Source organism: Mobula birostris, chromosome X (assembly GCF_030028105.1).
Source record: "Mobula birostris isolate sMobBir1 chromosome X, sMobBir1.hap1, whole genome shotgun sequence".
In the NCBI taxonomy this organism is placed as follows: Eukaryota; Metazoa; Chordata; class Chondrichthyes; order Myliobatiformes; family Myliobatidae; genus Mobula; species Mobula birostris.
Genome location: NC_092402.1, coordinates 63314373 through 63333185, shown reverse-complemented (window position 1 = coordinate 63333185; position 18813 = coordinate 63314373). Strand labels below are relative to the sequence as shown.

General features: G+C 43.5%; 1 protein-coding gene across 2 annotated transcripts in view; it reads left to right on the top strand.

Annotated features, from left to right (window-relative positions):
• The window catches only part of asic1b (acid-sensing (proton-gated) ion channel 1b), a 928708-nt gene that overhangs the window by 823972 nt on the left and 85923 nt on the right, over positions 1-18813 (top strand). For both annotated transcript variants that reach the window (XM_072248709.1, XM_072248708.1), the window contains exon 4: positions 2639-2789. In XM_072248709.1, the coding sequence (XP_072104810.1) occupies positions 2639-2789 (151 nt within the window). The remainder of the gene's footprint in view (positions 1-2638; positions 2790-18813) is intronic.

Here is an 18813-nt window from a genome sequence, read left to right as displayed (position 1 = left end):
GAGAAGTCAATGTTCATGCCATCAGGTTGGAGGCTACCCAGATGGAATATAAGGTGTTGTTCCTCCATCCTGAATGTGGCTTCATCTTTACAGTAGAGGAGGCTATGGATAGACATATCAGAATGGTAATGGGACGTGGAATTAAAATGTGTGGCCACTGGGAGATCCTGCTTTCTCTGGCAGACAGAGCGTAGGTGTTCAGCAAAGCGGTCTCCCAGTCTGCGTCGGGTCTCGCCAATATATAGAAGGCCGCATCGGGAGCACCGGATGCAGTATATCACCCCAGCCGACTCACAGGTGAAGTGTCGCCTCACCTGGAAGGACTGTCTGGGGCCCTGAATGGTGGTAAGGGAGAAAGTGTAAGGGCATGTGTAGCACTTGTTCTGCTTACAAGGATAAGTGCCGGGGGGCAGGGGGGGAGATCGGTGGGAAGGGATGGGGGGACGAATGGACAAGGGAGTTGCGTAGGGAGCAATCCCTGTGGAAAGGAGACAGGCGGGGAGGGAAAGATGTGCTTGGAGGTGGCGGAAGTTACAGAGAATTATATTTTGGACCCAGAGGCTGGTGAGGTGGTAGGTTAGGACAAGGGGAACCCTATTCCTAGTGGGGTGGCGAGAGGATGGGGTGAGAGCAGATGTGCGTGAAATGGGAGAGATGCGTTTGAGAGCAGAGTTGATGGTGGAGGAAGGGAAGCCCCTTTCTTTAAAAAAGGAGGACATCTCCTTCATCCTGGAATGAAAAGCCTCATCCTGAGAGCAGATGCAGCAGAGACGGAGGAATTGCGAGAAGGGGATGGCATTTTTGCAAGGGACAGGGTGAGAAGAGGAATAGTCCAGGTAGCTGTGAGAGACCGTAGGCTTATAGTAGACATCAGTAGATAAGCTGTCTCCACAGATAGAGACAGAAAGATCAAGAAAGGGGAGGGAGGTGTCGGAAATGGACCAGGTAAACTTGAGGGCGGGGTGAAAGTTGGAGGCAAAGTTAATTAAGTCAACGAGCTCAGCGTGCATGCAGGAAGCAGCGCCAATGCAGTCGTCAATGTAGCAAAGGAAAAGTGGGGAACAGATACCAGAATAGGTTTGGAACATAGATTGTTCCACAAAGCCAACAAAAAGGCAGGCATAGCTAGGACCCATACGGGTGCCCATGGCTACACCTTTAGTTTGGAGGAAGTGGGAGGAGCTAAAGGAGAAATTATTAAAAGTAAGGACTAATTCCACTAGGCGGAGCAGAGTTCCGCCCTATCTGCTCTCAGGATGAGGCTTTTCATTCCAGGACGAAAGGAGTATAGTGTCCCTCTCACTATACCCCTTGCCCATCCTCTGGGCTTTCCCCCCTCCCCCTTTCTTTCTCCCTGGGCCTCCTGTCCCATGATCCTCTCATATCCCTTTTGCCAATCAACTGTCCAGCTCTTAGCTCCAACCCTCCCCCTCCTGTCTTCTCCTATCATTTCACATCTCCCCCTCCCCCTCCCACTTTCAAATCTCTTACTAGCTCTTCTTTCAGTTAGTCCTGATGAAGGGTCTCGGCCCGAAACGTGGACTGTACCTCTTCCTATAGATGCTGCCTGGCTGCGTTTCCCAGCAATTTTTATGTGTGTTGCTCTTCTCATCCTCCTTTGCTCCAAAGAGAAACACCCTAGCTTGCTCAGCCTTTAAGGCATGCCCTGTAGTCCAGACGGCATCCTGATAAGTCTCCTTTGCACGCTCTCTAATGCTTCCACATCCTTCCTATAATGAGGCGACCAGAAATGTTGTTTAACCAGGGTTTTACAGAGATGCAACATTGCCTCACGGCGCTTGAACTCAATCCCCCCAACCAACAAAACCCATACGCCTTCTTAAGCACCCTATCACGTTGTGTAGTAACTTTGAGGGATCTATGGATGTGGACTCCAAAATCCCTCTGTTTCTCCACTTATGTTGTATGGTGTTGCCTTGTACTTTTCTGAAGCCCCAAAAGCCAAGGAACCAATGGTACATTTTCCCCAAGATCGCCTGGGCACTGGATGACAGGTTATTCATTCAAGGAGAACTGAAACCGTGCAAGTTAAGCTCAGTTTGACTCATCCAAGCAGTTTCTATGAGATCTCCTTGCACAGCATTTGGGATCTCAAAGCGCCTCACTCCACACAGATCAAGGTGATCAATTCAAATCCCTGTATTGGCACCCTTGAGATGGTCTGTCTCCAAACAGACCTGAAGGAAGGCATAGTAACTAAATAAGTCATGTTGCTTTGAAAGAGAAATGTTTTCGGTTGGTGTCCTTTTCATTGAATCAAAAAATCTTACAGCAAGAAGGCCATTTGACCCATTAAGCCCATGCTAGCTCTTTGGTCAATCTCATCCCCACACAATTTTCCTCTTGCCCTGGAATGTTCTTCCCCCTTAAGTATTTGTCCAATTCCATTTTCAAAATTACAACCTCTCCATCTGTGATTTAGCACCACTTAAATCCCACACACAAGTAACACTGGTTTGCACATTTTGATCCTGTCTTCCACTGCCTCTTCAAAAAGCTCTTGAATATTAGTGTTTAACGAAAAGGAATCTGGAGGTATCCAATCCACACAAAGTCGATCATAATTTTGTAAAACATCTTTCTAAATGATCGTCTACGTTTCTGCTTTTTCTCTCAGCTCATCTACTTGCCTCCACCCTGGGGTGACTGCAAATCCACCCCAATGGACTCAGACTTCTTTGACACGTACAGCATCACTGCTTGCAGAATTGACTGTGAAACTCGGTACTTGGTTGAAAACTGTAACTGTCGGATGGTACACATGCCAGGTAGGTTCCTTTTAAGTCGGTAGGGTTACAGAGTGAGTGTCTAGGTAATTGCTATCAATTTGTATTATCTGCAAAGAAGAACAGATTGGAAATAGTTACCACAAGGAAATCATCTAAGTTAATTCATTCTTCTCTTTGCTCCTCTACTTAAATCTTTCAAGGCACAATTATTCTGATTTCCCTTTATTTTGCTTCCTTTCTTTTTAACTTGCTATTATTGCGTTGGATGTTTAAATGCTTAACAAATGCAAAGTTGGGGAAAGAAAGTGGAAAGAACTCACAAACTCACTATAGAAGGTGGAACTCACAAACTTTCTGTCCCTGGTACCTGCTGCAATAGTAGTTTGCAACCTATCTGTCCTGGAATGTTCTGTTGGACGGGATTAGGGGATAATCCTAGAAAGACAGAGACAGGAGAAAGCAACACTGGGTCAGAGAGAAACAATGAGATGGATATATAGAGACTGAGTGAGAGAGAGACAGAGTAAAGACAACACGGGGAGAAACAGAGAGGGAGGCAGAAAGTTAGAGACGGTCACAGAGAGGCACGGGAGTATCAGACAGACTGAAAGAAAGAGGAAAGCAAATTAAAAAAAGAGAATTAGAGCAAGAGAAAGAGAATGAGAGAAGCAGTCAAAGAAATGAAACAGTGCCAGAAAGAGAGTAAGGGAGAGAGGGGAAAGGAGATGGAGCAACAGATACAGCAGTTATTGTTTTTGAAAAAAATGTTGGGTCTCAATGGGAAACAGCATGAATTATTAGCTGTGAATTTCTAAATAACTGATGATCTGCTAGTGTGCATGAATGGAATAACATTACTAGTTATCAAACTGCTGACTTTAACAGTATGTATTTACATATTTTAGAAATTTTATGGAAGAAGTACATTTTGAAAATTGATTAAAAAACATACAGTAGATTATGAGAAAGTAAGAGATGTATGAAAGAAAGCGACAGTCACAGAAAAAGCCATACAGGCATAGAGAAAGCAATGGAACTTAAACACAAGGAGGAAAGTAAAAATCATTCCTACATTATTTTAAGGATACTGCTAACATTTCTGCAATAAATTGATTAATTTGCCTTTTTAATAATATTTTTCTCTCACACAGTTATTTTCCGAGCCTGCTAGATAAATTAGTTTGCTCAACCCAAACAGAAATTGCTTTAGCATAGAGATGTAGCAGAGAAAGTGGCGTTTTGTTATTTTTTGCATGAAAGCATTACATTATCAAGCACTGAACACAGACATGAGATTCTACCTGCTACACCAATGGGCATTTATCACCCTGGATAATGATGGCAATGGACTGTAACTTGCCAGTTTATATGGTAAACAATATTTTGAAAGAATGCAAAAGCAAGGTCCTCATAAATTGGATGAAAGTCTGTTTAATTCCTTTGCAGTGGTGCTGGAAATAACTTTGAAATCGCACCATATAGCTTGTGACAAATGAACTGGATTGAGTACAGAACATTTTGAAGTGCAAGGGTTTGTCATTCTACAGCTGAGCCATCCACTAGCACTTGGAGAGATGAAGCTACAAATTTTCTTTTGAGAGCAGAAGGGGCCAACACGGCAGCAGGTGATCTGGAATGTCACTGGTGTCAAGTTCCACTCAAAGATTTAAGCACACAAAAACCTAGGCTGACTATCTAGTGTAGCACTGAAGATTTGCTGCATTGTCAGAAGTGCTGTCTTTTGGATGAGCTGTTGTTCAGAGGTCAAGTCTAGCCTCTCAAGTGGACATAGACGATCCCATGGTGCTCTTAAAGTTATCACCAGTGCCCTATCCCAGGTTAATCCCCCAGCCAGATTTTCTAAAGTAGATTATCTGATCATTAACACAAGAAATTCTGCAGATGCTGGAAGTTCAAAGCAACACACACAAAATACTGGAGGAACTCAGCAGGTCAGGCAACATCTGTGGAAGTGAATAAACAGTTGCTGTTTCAGGCCGAGACCCCTCTTCAGGACTGGAAAGGAAGGGGGAAGATGATAGAATAAGATTGTGAAGGAGGAGGAGAAGGAAAATAGCTAAAAAGTAATAGGTGAAGCCAGGTGGGTGGGAAAGGGGAAGGGCTGGAGAAGAAAGAATCTTACAGTAGAGGAGAGTGGACCCTGGGAGAAAAGCAAGGAGGGCACCAGGAGGAGGTAATAAGTAGACGAGAAGAGGTAAGAGTGGAGAATAGAAAAAGAGGGAAGGGGGTGGGTTAAAAAAAAAATTACCAGAAGGAGAAATCAATGTTCATGCCATCAGGTTGGAGGCTACCCAGATGGAGTATGAGGTGTCGCTCCTCCAACCTGAGAGTGGCCCCACTGTGGCAGAAGAGGAGGCCATGGACTGACACATCAGAATGAGAATGAGGAGTGGAATTAAAATGTTTAGCCACCAGGAAATTCCATTTTCGGTGAATGAAGCAGAGGTGCTCAGCGAAGCAGTCCCCCAATTTACAAGAGTCTTGCCAATGTAGAGGAGGTTGCATCAGGAGCATTGGATACAATAGACAACTCCAGCAGATTTGCAGGTGAAGTGTTGCCTCACCTGGAAGGACTGTTTGGGGCCCTGAATGGAGGTGAGGGAAGGGGTGAATGGGCAGGTGTAGCACTTAATGCTGCCTGCAAGGATAAGTGCCAGGAAGGAGATTAGTGAGAAGGGATGAATGGACAAGGGAATCACAGAAGGAGCAATAACTGTGGAAAGCGGATATTGGAGGGAGGTAAAGATGTGTTTGGTAATGGGATCCTTTTGGAGCTGGTGGATGTTGTGGAGAATGATGTATTGGATGCAGAGGTTCACGGGGTGGTAGGTGAGGACAAGAGGAACACTATTCCTGTTAAATTGACGGGAAGATGGGGTGAGTGCAGATATTTGGGAAATGTGGGAGACGCAGGTGAAGGCGGCATCAATGGTGGAGGAAGGGAAACTCCATTCTTTGAAGTAGGGGGATATCTCTGATGTCTTGGAAAAGAAAGCCTCATCCTGGAAACAGATGTGTTGGAGACAAAGGAACTGAGAAAAGCAACTAGCATTTTTACAGGAGACAGGGTGAGAAGAGATTTAGCTAAGATAACCGTGGGAATCGGTAGGTTTATAAAGTATGCTGGTAGACAGTTTATCTCCAGAAATCGAGAGGGGGTGGAAGGAGGTGTCAGAAATGGACCAAGTGAATTTAAGGGCAGGGTGGATGTTGAAGGAAAAGTTGATGAAATTGATGAGCTCAGCATTCGTGCATGAAGCAGCACCAATGCAGTCATCAGTGTAGTGCCGGAAGAGTTGTGGAGCATCACCAGTGAATGATTGGAGCATGGACTGTTCTACATAGCCAACAAAAAGGCAGGCATATTTGGGGCCCAAGTGGCTGCCCATGCCTTGTCCTACTGTTCTTCTCGATCTTCTATTCTCCAATTTTTAAATTATTTGCTGGGTTTTGTGCCCAGTCAGGTTCCCAGAGATGAGCAGGAAGGTTTGCTAGTCCTGCACGGGCGGTTTAAACTAGAGTTGCAGGAAGAAGGGAGCCAGAACACCAGAACAGATAGCTATGCCCACGTACAAAGTCAGGAATCAAAAGGTTGAGCATGGTGGGAGTAGCGTTGTGAGCTGCGTATCTTTCACTGCAAGGAGTATTGTAGGAAAGGCGGAAGAGCTTAGGGTGTGGATGAGCACATGGAAATATGACATTGTAGCCATTTGTGAGACTTGGTTGCAGGAGGGGCAGGAATATTCCTGGCTTCTTTTGTTTCAGATGTCAGACGCCATAGAGTGGGAAGGATTGAAGGGGGAGGGGTGACACTACTAGTCAGGGAAAATGTCACAGCAGTGCTCTGTCAGGACAGACTGGAGAACTCGTCCAGTGAAGCTTTATGAGTTGAATTGAGGAATAAGATAGGTGTGACAATGTTATTGGGTGGATGTTGGAGGAAAAGTTGATGAAATTGATGAGCTCAGAATGGGTGCATGAAGCAGCGCCAATGCAGTCATCAGTGTAGAGCAGGAAGAGTTGTGGAGCATCACCAGTGAATGATTGGAGCATGGACTGTGAAAAGGCAGGAATAACTGGGGCCCATGCGGGTGTCCATAGCTGCACCTTGAGTGTGGAGAAAGTGTGAGGAGCCAAAGGGGAAATTGTTTGATCATTAACACCTTGCATTTTTTTGTTTGTGCAAGTCAGCTGCCATGTTTCTTATATTGCAATGTTGACTGGACTTCAAAAGTACTTCATTGGTTTGGGAAGTGACTGAGATGTTCTGAAAGGGATGTGCAAGGCACTATAGAAATGCAAGTTCATCATTTATTCTTTCACTGCCTGCAATCAGCTGGTGATGACTTAGAGCTTGCGACAAATGAACAGGATTAGGGCTCAAAGCATTTTGGGTTTTCAGTGCCTAAAGTCGAGCCACTCAGTAGCCTGTGGAGGTTGAGACTACAGATTCCTGTGGTCTACAAGTACAAAGTCATTGTTTTCTTGGGGATGGAATTTGGGGAAGGAGCTTCGACTTTGCCCAAATTTTATTGGTAGTGAAGAACACGCTCAATATGGTGTTTTCTGTCAAGAAGCCAACAGTTGGTAGGGTGGCATTGTCCACCTGATTTTCTGCCATTCTGCCTCGATTGCTGATTGTGCTTATAGACCAGATTCTTCGGTAAAGGGCAGTATAACGATACGGATTTGTGAGTCAATGGAAACTTGAATGACAGGACAAAAATAAAATTCAATGTTTTGATGAAGGCCCACTTTTCCAACACAGAACTGGAAATGTGCTTACTGTGAACATAATGTGTAAGGTTACGGGGAATGAGTCGAGGAGTGGGATGAGTTCTAGAATTTTCTCTAAGTGGTAGCACAAACTCAAAGGACTAAATGGTCTTTCTCTGTGCTATATCAATTTTGTGAAAATTGACATGCATTTGACCCAATAAGACAATATTTCCATGCTTGTGGCAACCTAACAATACTTTTCAGTGTGATACCTAGAATGAGACAGCAGAATAATTGAATTACATTGCAAGTATTGTGACTTCTGCCACCAAGATGACCCAGGAAGGACTGTAGTAAGCCACTGAAGGAAGTCAGAGATAACGCAAAGTCCCTGTCCCCATGCATGCACACCATGAATTTATTTCCCTTAAAATCACCTGTTCTTCCTTCAGAAAGACTTGAGATCAGACATTTCTAAGCAGAGAATGCCAGGTTCTTCTCCGTTTGTGTTTAAAATGTACTTTTGTGGGATATTTTCAATAAAAGAATGAAGATTTAAATTGTTAGAGTACCTGACTTTATTCCTCTCAGAGTATGCTCAGTTTGAGGCTTACAGATAAAGTTCTGTAGAATGCAAATCATAAACATGAGCCATTTCAGCTCATGCTCATCTTCCTATGGCTGCCATGGCTCAATGGGCAATCTGTACGCCTCTGAGTTGGGGGTTCAGCTCCCTCTTCAGAAACTTGAGCACAAATATCCAGGCTGACACTTCACTGTCACAAAGAATCCTAGTTACTTCCTTGCCTTGGATATAAAAGGCTCCTGTGGTGTTAGTTTGAGGAAGGGCACAGAAGTTGTCTCTAGGGTCTCAGCCAAAATTTATTCCTTACTGAATATTGCTAAAACAGATGGCCTGGTCATTATCCTGGTGCTGTTTGCGGGAGCTTGCTGTGTGCTAGTTGGCTCTCCTGAGGTTATGAATGTGATGCACACATTCAGATCTTTGTTTCTGTTTTTTTTTTTGTTTTCCCGTTGTGTGCTTACTCAGGTGCCATTTAAATCCTTAAACATGCTTGAGTATCTTGGTTGCTGCTCTCAAGTTGCGATAGTCAATTCTTCAAGGCCAGTTTGCAACCCACTGCTGGCAGGACTCTGTGTGGTAGGACAAGAGGGTGATTCTCGTGGGCCAGAGAAACCCTGTACTACTCCAGCTGCTCAGCCTATGTGGCTTCAGGAGCCTCATCTGGTACCAGCACAGGGCCAGTGTTGCCAATAGAAAGAGCTAACCATCCCTGCATTTCTGAGATCTGGCTATCTCTGAAGACAGAATCACCGAGGCAACCATTGACTCCTGTTTGCGAAAGGGTATTTAATTCCCATGCGCCTCTAAATTAACTTTTATTAGGGTCAGGTTGTAGGCTTCAAGAGCTGAATGAAACATGTGACAAGCGGCTTCTTTTGAGAGACAAATAATCATGGTGTGGGATCCACTGCCCTCAAAGAGTGGTGGCTACTGATTCACCGTGATACCTGTCAGACACTCTTTATTATACAGTCCATATGTCAACTTACTTCTTTCTCTAAAAATAACTAAACTGTTTCCAAATCAGACTAGGTGCAACTATTCATTTTATTTTCTACCGTATAGGTTAAGAGGAGGAGACAATGAGACGAATTGGACAGCTCATTCAAATTGCTGACAGACATGAAAGAATGAGTGGCCTCCTTTCATCACTGTATGATTCTGTGGATTTGGAGGCCTCTTCTGAAGATGCCATTGATATACTCTGGACTGCCTTATGCGTGAAAGTTATTGAGCTTCTCACCAGTTTACCATACTTAGCAACAGTGTCTTTCATCATACCTTTAGCCTTACTCCCCCGCTATGCACCCTGCCTTTCTTCATCGTTAAGGCTCTCCATCATATCTGGACTTAGGCTGTGCCTTTGACAAGCATTCTGAACTACAGTACTGTGCAGCAGTCTCAGGCACCCTAGGTTATTTATATGGTTTCAGATGGTATGACTTCCACAGAGACCTGATCTCAACACTATCAAGGCTGCCTGTGATTACCTGGAGAGACAGAAGCAAGCGAGACAGCCAAAGTCTACAGAAGAACTGTGGCAAGTTCTCCAAGAAGCTTGGAACAAACTACCAGCATATTTTCTTATAAAACTGCATGAGAGAATTGATGCAGTTTTAAAGGCAATGAGCGGTGACACCACATATTGATTTGAATTAGTTTTTATTATTTACTGCTCTTTATAGTAATTTTTTGATATTTAGAAACTTCTCATTTCATTATTTTTGAAAGCATCTTCACTTTACAGATTTTATTTTACATGTGCAGCACACTGTATACAAAAAGTTCTGTGACCACTGACGTCAGCCAGACAAGCTCTGAAGAGTATTGATAATGGCTTGTGTCACCCACCTTGTAAAGATACTGCCCAGAAGAAGACAATGGCAAACCACTTCTCTCGAAAAATTTGCCAAGAACAATGATGGTCATGGAAAGACCGTGATTGCCCACGTCATATGACATGGCACATGATGATGATGGCATACTCAAGGTGATAGTTTAAAACTTTATTATCAGCTTCCTTCACCTCAACTTACAAACTCTTTCATATAAAGAAGGGGCACATGACGAGGACATGGGTCCACTTGTGCATGCTTGTGGCAATAACAGTCTGATAAAATCTGTGCATTTTTATCTGAAATTCAGCATAGTTTGATTTCTTTCATTTTGCTTGCAGTTTCATGCCAGCTTCTTCCATAGAATGCATATCTTGTCTGGTCTGACTTCACCAGCAAATTTGGGAGAGTTGGTGAAAGTTTCATCTGAAGCTTATGAGCGATGTAGTGGAAGCTGTGAAGGTGAGCTGTATAAGATTCTCTTCCCTGCTCAGATGTACCTGTGAAAAACTTTTACATGGATGCTGCATCAGGGTGCTATTTTCTTCTGCAAACCCAGCACCTGATTTATTCTCTTGTCTAAAAGAGTTGCTAACCTGACTGAGACCATTGGTCGAGAAAGAGCAAAGCAAACAATAGCTGTTTGCACAGATACCTTGACTGTGCACCGTTCCCAGAGAGTATCACTTCAACCCTTAATTAGCCAAAGGGTTCTGTGCGAAAGAACAGCGATGAATTCCGCAGCAAAACATCGGTCATAAGGCTCAGTGCATTTTAAATAACATCTGTCGCAGAGTGGTCAGTGAAAGAAAAACAAGTGATTGTTCAGATTATTGTATCAGTTTGTCTAATTTTATATAATCTGTTCACCATCCGTCACTGTGATAACTGGCACACTCTCTTTATTATACAGTTCCTGTTCTGCCTCCAAAAATGACACTAAGCCTCTTTTCAAACCAGACTGGGTGCAACTGTTCCTTATATTTTGTAAAAGAGTCTACTGAGGCAATAGAAGCAGGAGCCAGGTAGTTAATCTGTTTCTGTCAAGCTGAAGTGTTGTGGCAGTGCAGTTAAGGTTATGCAAGGGCCAGCCAGATAAACTGCTCTTTTGCTTGCAGTTTGTATGAGAATGACACTGATCACATCTTCAAAGGGGAGTAATATGAACAAGTCTCCTGTAACATGCGGACAAGGGAAATCTGCAGCAGACTCCCAGGAGCTATTCTTGCTTTGCCTTTAAGGCCATTGATTCAAGTAAATATTTCAAGGTGATTGCAGTGACACCATTCTTTATTTGGGGGAAATTTCAGCCTCTTTAAAATTTCAATCTCAATGTATGATTCTTCCTCTTAAGGATAGTCGTGTATTTGCAACAAGGTGGAATACAATATTTGGATTGCAGACCCAGCAAATCTCTCAGTTCAGAAGCTATTTGGGGCAGGCATTAAATGCTGATCTTGCCAGTGATGCCCACATTCCTGTGAATAGAGAAACATTTCTCAACACTGCCGAAGATCAAGCAAGATAAAACTGACTCTATACCTTTTTACAGGAATAAAACACTTCCAGGGCACAAAAGAAACTCCATCAACAACTGTTCTAAGAGAGGTTAATTGTCATCAAGAGTAGTAGTATCAAATGTGAAACTAGTAAATAATGCTCAACCTTACTGCCTGCCTCATGATGTTCATGTGGTTGATTTAGAGACAGACAGGTGGACTTTGGCCCCGGCCGCCTCCATACTGCAAACCCTGCCAGCTCCAGTTCTTCTGCTCTGGCTCCAACTCCAACCTTGGTCCCAACCTCTTCTAGGCCGAGACCTTTCTCACTGCCACAGCTCCTTTTCTTCCACAACAACTTACCTCCATCCACACCAAAGTCTCTCAGTGTCTCCTCTACCCCTCATCTTCCTTTCATTCCTCTGAGCCTCCGTCTTCTTTCCACCCTGAACCTTCTTCTCTGCTCTGACCCACTCCACGCCCAATCCTAGCTCCAATCCATGCCACGTCTTCACCATTCTCTCTGCGGCAGAATATTCTGTGCTCAACAAAGGACTTACCTTTGTCTCCCTGTGCTTATGCCTCAGTGAGTTTGCACTGAGCTCTTCTTCTTTGACAGGAATTCCCCCCCCCCCACACCAATGACCCCTTCTGCCATCTTCAACCCTCCTCCTCTTCTTGGACACACTTCTCGATCTTCTTCCCCCTCTGGATCTTTTCGTCTTTACCGATAACACATCAACCATCTCGACTTCACCCTTCCTCTCACCTATTTTAACCTCACACCCTCTGAGTTCACTGCTCTCCATTTTTTCCATAGCAATCCCAACTTCACCATCAAACGTGCACACAAGGGTTGTGCTGCTTTCAGTTTCAGGTAGAGGCTATAAGTGCTGGGACATCCAGGTCTATAAGCAATGGTAGGAAGAAAAGCCATGTAAGGGCACGACAAAGGATCCTCACTCGTTGTCTCTAATTATCGAGGAGATAATCAAATGTAAGCTCTGAAATACTTGAACCTTTGAGAATTGTTGAACAGCTTACACTGAGAATGAAATAGGGTATACATTATTAGGCAGTCATAATCTAGCTAAATGAGTTCAAACCTTACCACTGGTGTTTGAAAAATGAATTCTTAGTGATTTAAAACTAATTGAAACTGGTAATAATAAAAGTAATCATGAAGCTGTCAGATGATCATAAAAAGCTACCTGGATCACTGACATACGATAGAGATAGCCACCTTTAACTAGTCGGGCATACAAATTATGCCAGTGTATCTAACTCCTAATTGTTATCTGGAATAGCCAAACGAGACAGATACTTGTATCAAATTAACTACCCATCTGATACATAGGAGATAAAGAACATAAGATACAGGAGCAGAATTAGGCTATTTGGCCCATCGAGTCTGCTCCACCATTTCATCATAGCTGATCCATTCTTCTTCCCAGCCCCAATCTCCAGGCTTCTCCCCATATCCTTTCGTGCCCTAACCAATCAAGAATCTATCAACCTCTGCCTTAAATGTACCCACTGCCTTGGCCTGCACAGCTGTCTGTGGCAATGAATTTCATAGATTCACCGCTCTCTGGCTAAAGAAATTCCTCCTCATCTCTATTCTAAAAGGACGCTTCTCTATTCTAAGGCTGTGTCCTCTGGTCTTAGACTCCCCACCATGGTAAACATTCTCTCCACATCCACTCTATCGAGGCCTTTCACCATTCAATATGTTTCAATAAGGTCACCCCTCATTCTTCTGGATTCCAGTGTATACAGTCCCAGATCCATCAAACAATCTTCATACAGGCTATTCAAACCTGGAATCAGTTTTGTGAATCTCCTTTGAACCCTCTCCAGTTTCAGCACATCCTTTCTAAGATAAGGGACCCAAAACTGCTCACAATACTCCAGGTGAGGCCTCATCCAATGTTTTATAAAGTCTCAATATTACATCCTTGCTTTTATATTCTAGTCCTCTTGAAATGAATGCTAACATCACATTTGCTTTCCTTACCACAGATTCAGCCTACAAATTAACCTTTAAGGAATCCTGTACAAGGACTCCCAAGACCCTTTGCACCTCAGCTTTGTGTATTTTCTCTCCATTTAGAAAATAGTCATCCTTTTCATTTCTTCTTCCAAAGTACATGACCATACACTTCCTGACAGTGTATTCCATCTACCATTTCTTTGTCCATGCTCTTAATCTGTCTAAGTCCTTCTGTAGCCCGCTCCTCCACCTATCTTCATATTGTCTGCAAACTTTGCAACAAACTCATCAATTCCATCATCCACATCATTGATATATAACATAAAAAGAATTGATCCCAACACAGACCCCTGTGGAACACCACTAGTCACCAGCAGGCAACTCTTAGTCTCCTGCCAGTCAGCCACTGGTTTATCCATGCTAGAATCTTCCCTCTAATACCATAGGCTCATAGCTTGTTAAGCAGTCTCATATGTAGCACCTTGTCAAAGGCCTTCTGAAAATCCAAATGCACTTCAACAGATTCTCCTTTGTCTATCCCACTTGTTATTTCTTCAAAGAATTCCAACAGATTTGTCAGGCAAGATTTTCCCTTGAGGAAACCATACTGACTATGACCTATTTTATCATGTGCCTCCAAGTACCCTGAAACCACATCCTCAACAATTGACTCCAATGTCATCCCAATCACTGAGGTCAGACTAACCAGCATACAATTTCCTTTCATCTGCCTCTCTCTCTTCTTGAAGAGCAGAGTGACATTTGCAATTTTCCATTTCTCCGGAACCATGTCAGAATCTAGTGATTCTTGAACGATCATTACTAATGCCTCCACAATCTCTTCAGTCACCTCTTTCAGAGCTCTGTGTATACCATCTGGTCCAGGTGACTTATCTACCCTCAGATCTTTCAGTTTCCCAAGAACATTCTCCCTAGTAATGGTAATTTCACACACTTCCTGACCCCAGACACTTGGAACTTCCACCATACCACTAGTGTCTTCCACAGTGAAGATGGATGCAAAATACTTATTCAGTTCGTCCTCTATTTTCTTGTCCCCTGTTACTTCCTCTCCAGCATCGTTTTCCAGTGGTCCGATATCCACGCTCACTTCTCTTTTACACTTTATGTATCTGAAGAAACTTTTGGTATCCTCTTTAATATTATTGGCTAGCTTGCTTTCATATTCCATCTTTACCTTCTTAATTACTTTTTAGTTGACTTCTGTTGGTATTTAAAAACTTCCCAATCCTCTAACTTCCCATTAATTTTTGCTCTATTATCTTCCCTCTCTTTTGGTACCCTCTTTAATATTATTGGTTAGCTTACTTTTGTATATGCCCCCTCTTTGGCTTTTATGTTGGCTTTGACTTCTGTTGTTAGCCATGGTAGTGTCATCTTTCCTTTAGGATACTTCTTCCTCTTTGGGATGTATATATCATGTGGCTTCTGAATTGCTTCCAGAAATTCCAACCACTGCTGCTCTGCCATCATCCCTGCCAGTGTTCTTTTCCAATCAATTCTGGCCAACTCCTCTCTCATGCTTCTGTAATTCCCTTTACTCCACTGTAATATTGATACATATGACTTTAGCTTCTCCTTCTCAAATATCAGGGTGAATTCAATCATGGTATGATCACTTATCCCCATGGGTTATTTTACCTTAAACTCGCTAATCAATTCCAGTTCATTGCACAACACCCAATCCAGAATAGCTGATCCCCTCGTGGGCTCACCCATGAGCTGCTCCAAAAAGCCATCTCATAGGCACTCTAGAAAATCCCCCTCCTGGCCTCCAACGCCAACCTGATTTTCCCAATCTACCTGCATATTGAAATCCCCCATGACTATTGCAATATTGCTCTTTTGGCATATTTTCCGTCTCCCATTGTAATTTGTAGACCACATGCTTTTTACTGTTTGGGGGTCTGTATATATCTCCTGTCAGAGTCCTGTTACCTTTGCAGTTCCTTAGTTCTATCCACAATGATTAAATATCTTCCGATCCTGTCACCTCTTTTTAGTGATTTGATTTCATTTTTTTCCAACAGAGCAACACCAGCCCCTCTGCCTTTCTGCCTGTCCTTCTAATAGCTCCCAGCTATAATCTTCTTTCAGCCATGATTAGGTGATACCTACAACGTCATACATGCCAGTCTGTGACAGTGCTACAAGTTCATCTACCTTATTCCATATACTGCGTGCATTTAAGTATAACACCTTTAGTCCTGTATTGGCCCCTTTTGATTTTGTCTGCCTTTTACATTGCAACTCATCCTGTTGACTGCAGTTTTGCCCTATCATCAGCCTCTCCTTGCTAGGAGTCTGACTACACATTGCCTCTGTAAACCAACTATCTCATATTCAGCACTATCACTCTGGTTCTCATCCCCCTGCCAAATTAGTTTAAACTTTATACTTTATTGTCGCCAAACAATTGATACTAGAACGTACAATCATCACAGCGATATTTGATTCTGCGCTTCACACTCCCTGGATTACAAATCGATAGTAAATATTAAAAATATTAAAAATAGTTAAAATTAGTATATATTAAAAATTTAAATTATAAATCATAAATAGAAAATAGAAAAATGGAAAGTAAGGTAGTGCAAAAAAAAACCGAGAGGCAGGTCCGGATATTTGGAGGGACGGCCCAGATCTGGGTCAGGATCCGTTCAGCAGTCTTATCACAGTTGGAGAGAAGCTGTTCCCAACTCTGGCCATACGAGTCTTCAAGCTCCTGAGCCTTCTCCCGGAGGGAAGGGGAACGAAACGTGTGTTGGCTGGGTGGGTCGTGTCCTTGATTATCCTGGCAGCACTGCTCCAACAGTGTGCGGTGTAAAGTGAGTCCAAGGACGGAAGATTGGTTTGTGTGATGTGCTGGGCTGTGTTCACGATCTTCTGCAGCTTCTTCCAGTCTTAACACAATACTCCAAGTGAAGCCTCACCAGTGCTTTATAAAGCCTCAACATTGTATCTTTGGTTTTATATTCTAGTCCTCTCTAAGTGTATGCCAACATCGCCTTTGCCTTCCCCACAACTAATTTTACATTTAGAGAATCCTGCACAAGGAACCTCAAGTCCCTTTGCACCTCAGATTTTTGAATTTTCCTTTCCATTTAGAAAATAGTCTACCCTTTTATTTCTTCTATCAAAGTGCATGAGCATACACTTGACACTGTATTCTATCTGCCACGTCTTTGCCCATTCTCCAAATCTAAGTCCTTCTGTAGCCTCTCTACCTCCTCAATGCTACATGCCCCTTCACCTATCTTCATATCATCTCCAACCTCTGCAACAAAGCCATTACTTATACTTTATACTTTATTGTCACCAAACAATTGAAACTAGAACGTACAATCATCGCAGCGATATTTGATTCTGTGCTTCACGCTCCTTGGAGTACAAATCAATAGTAAATATTAAAAATTTAAATTATAAATCATAAATAGAAAATAGAAAAGGGAAAGTAAGGTAGTGCGAAAAAACCGAGAGGCAGGTCCAGATATTTGGAGGGTACGGCCCAGATCCGGGTCAGAATCCGTTCAGCAGTCTTATCACAGTTGGAAAGAAGCTAACCCACCCGAACAACTCTAGCCAACCTGCCCGCAAGGATATTGGACCCCCTCAGGTTCAGGTGTAACCCATTCTCTTCTGTACAGGTCATACCTTCCCCAGAAAATATTCCAATGATTCATAAATCTGAACCCCTGCCCTCTGCACCAGTTCCTCAGTCACCCATTCACCTGCCAGATCATCCTATCCTTACCGTCACTGGCATGTGGCACAGGCAGCAATCTAGAGATTACTACCCTGGGGGTCCTTTTCTCAACCTTCTACCTAGCTCACCTAAAATCTCTCTTCAGGACCTCCTCACCTTGTCTACCTATGTCACTGGTGAAAATATGTACCAAGGCTCTAGCTGCTCACCCTTGCCCGTGGGAATGCTGTAGAGCCGATCAGAGACATCCCTGATCCTGGCACCAGGGAGGCAACATACCATCTGGGTGTCTCCACAGAGCCTTGTCTCTGTTCCTCTGACTAAGGAATCTCCTATCAATGCCTCACTCCTCTCCACCTCCCTGCTCTTCTGAGCCACAGCACCGGACTCAGTGCCGGAGACACGATCACTATGGCTCCCCCCACTCCCCCCTCGGTAAGTCATCCCCCTCAATAGTATCTAAAGTTATATATTTAATATTGAGGGGATCGGCCACAGGTGTACTCTGCGCTGGCTGTTCACTTCCCATCCTTCTCCTGACAGTCACTCCTGCAACCTAGGGGTGACTACCTCCCTGTAGTCCCTGTCTATCACCTCCCTTAGTCTCTCGGATGAGTTGAAGGTCATCGTGCTGCAACTCCAGTTCCTTAATACATTCTCTGAGGAGCTACAACTCGGTGCACCTGGTGCAGATCTGTTTCTGTGGGAGGCTGGAGGTCTCCCAGACTTCCCACATCCCACACAGAGTACAGAACACTGTCGCTGGAGCCATTCTCACTAAACTACTATGCCCTAACAGATCAGGAATGAACAGGTGAGATTCTTTATCTCACCCAAGCCCGATCTCTCCTAAGCCGGTTAAGCCAAAGCCACTCTAAACACTGTCACACTCCAAAAGGATGGCCGCTGTGCTTGCACTTGAATTATTTTTATTGGCCCTTTCTAATGAATCTCCCTTACAGGTTGGTGGCTCAACTCAGAGAAACTGTTACGAAACTCTGCTTTTGAAATCTCGATCGCCCCCTGATTAAAAGGTAGCTCTTTTTATGCAGCCCTGACGTAGATTGCCCAACTCAGTGAAAACTGGCGCAAAGCTCTGCTTTTAAATCATGAACGCGGACCAGACTGAAAGATAGCTCTTTTTACGCACTGGCTCTTGCAGGTTGGTCGCCTCTCAACTCAGAGAAACTGCTGCAAAACTCTGCCTTTGAAATCTCGATCGCCCTCCTGATTAAAATGTAGCTCTTTTTACACAGCCCCAACTCCTCTAATGAAGGCACTGCAAGGAAAAGTAACAAAGGATAATACCATAAGAGAAGTTATAGCTATCTGGGAAGACTGAATAGACTGAGACTCTTTCCTCTGGAGAGTGAACACTGAGAAGCATTAGGCCTATTAGAAGCCCAGTGACTGAGTTAAAGTTGGGTGTGGGGAAGATAGTTGCATTTTCTGGGATAGGTTATAAATATAAGATAGTTACTAATAAACCTAATAGTTGAAATGAAAGAGCAGTTTGCCTCTCATGACCTCAGGATGTTTTAAAGTGCTTTATGATCGATGCAGTGTGTTTAAAGTTACTGACACAGTGAAGGGAGCTTGGCAGGCAATTCAGGAGAAACTCTATTCCCCAGAGAGTTGCAACAAAGTGGAACTTGCTACCCCATGGAGACAATTAGCAGCCAAACA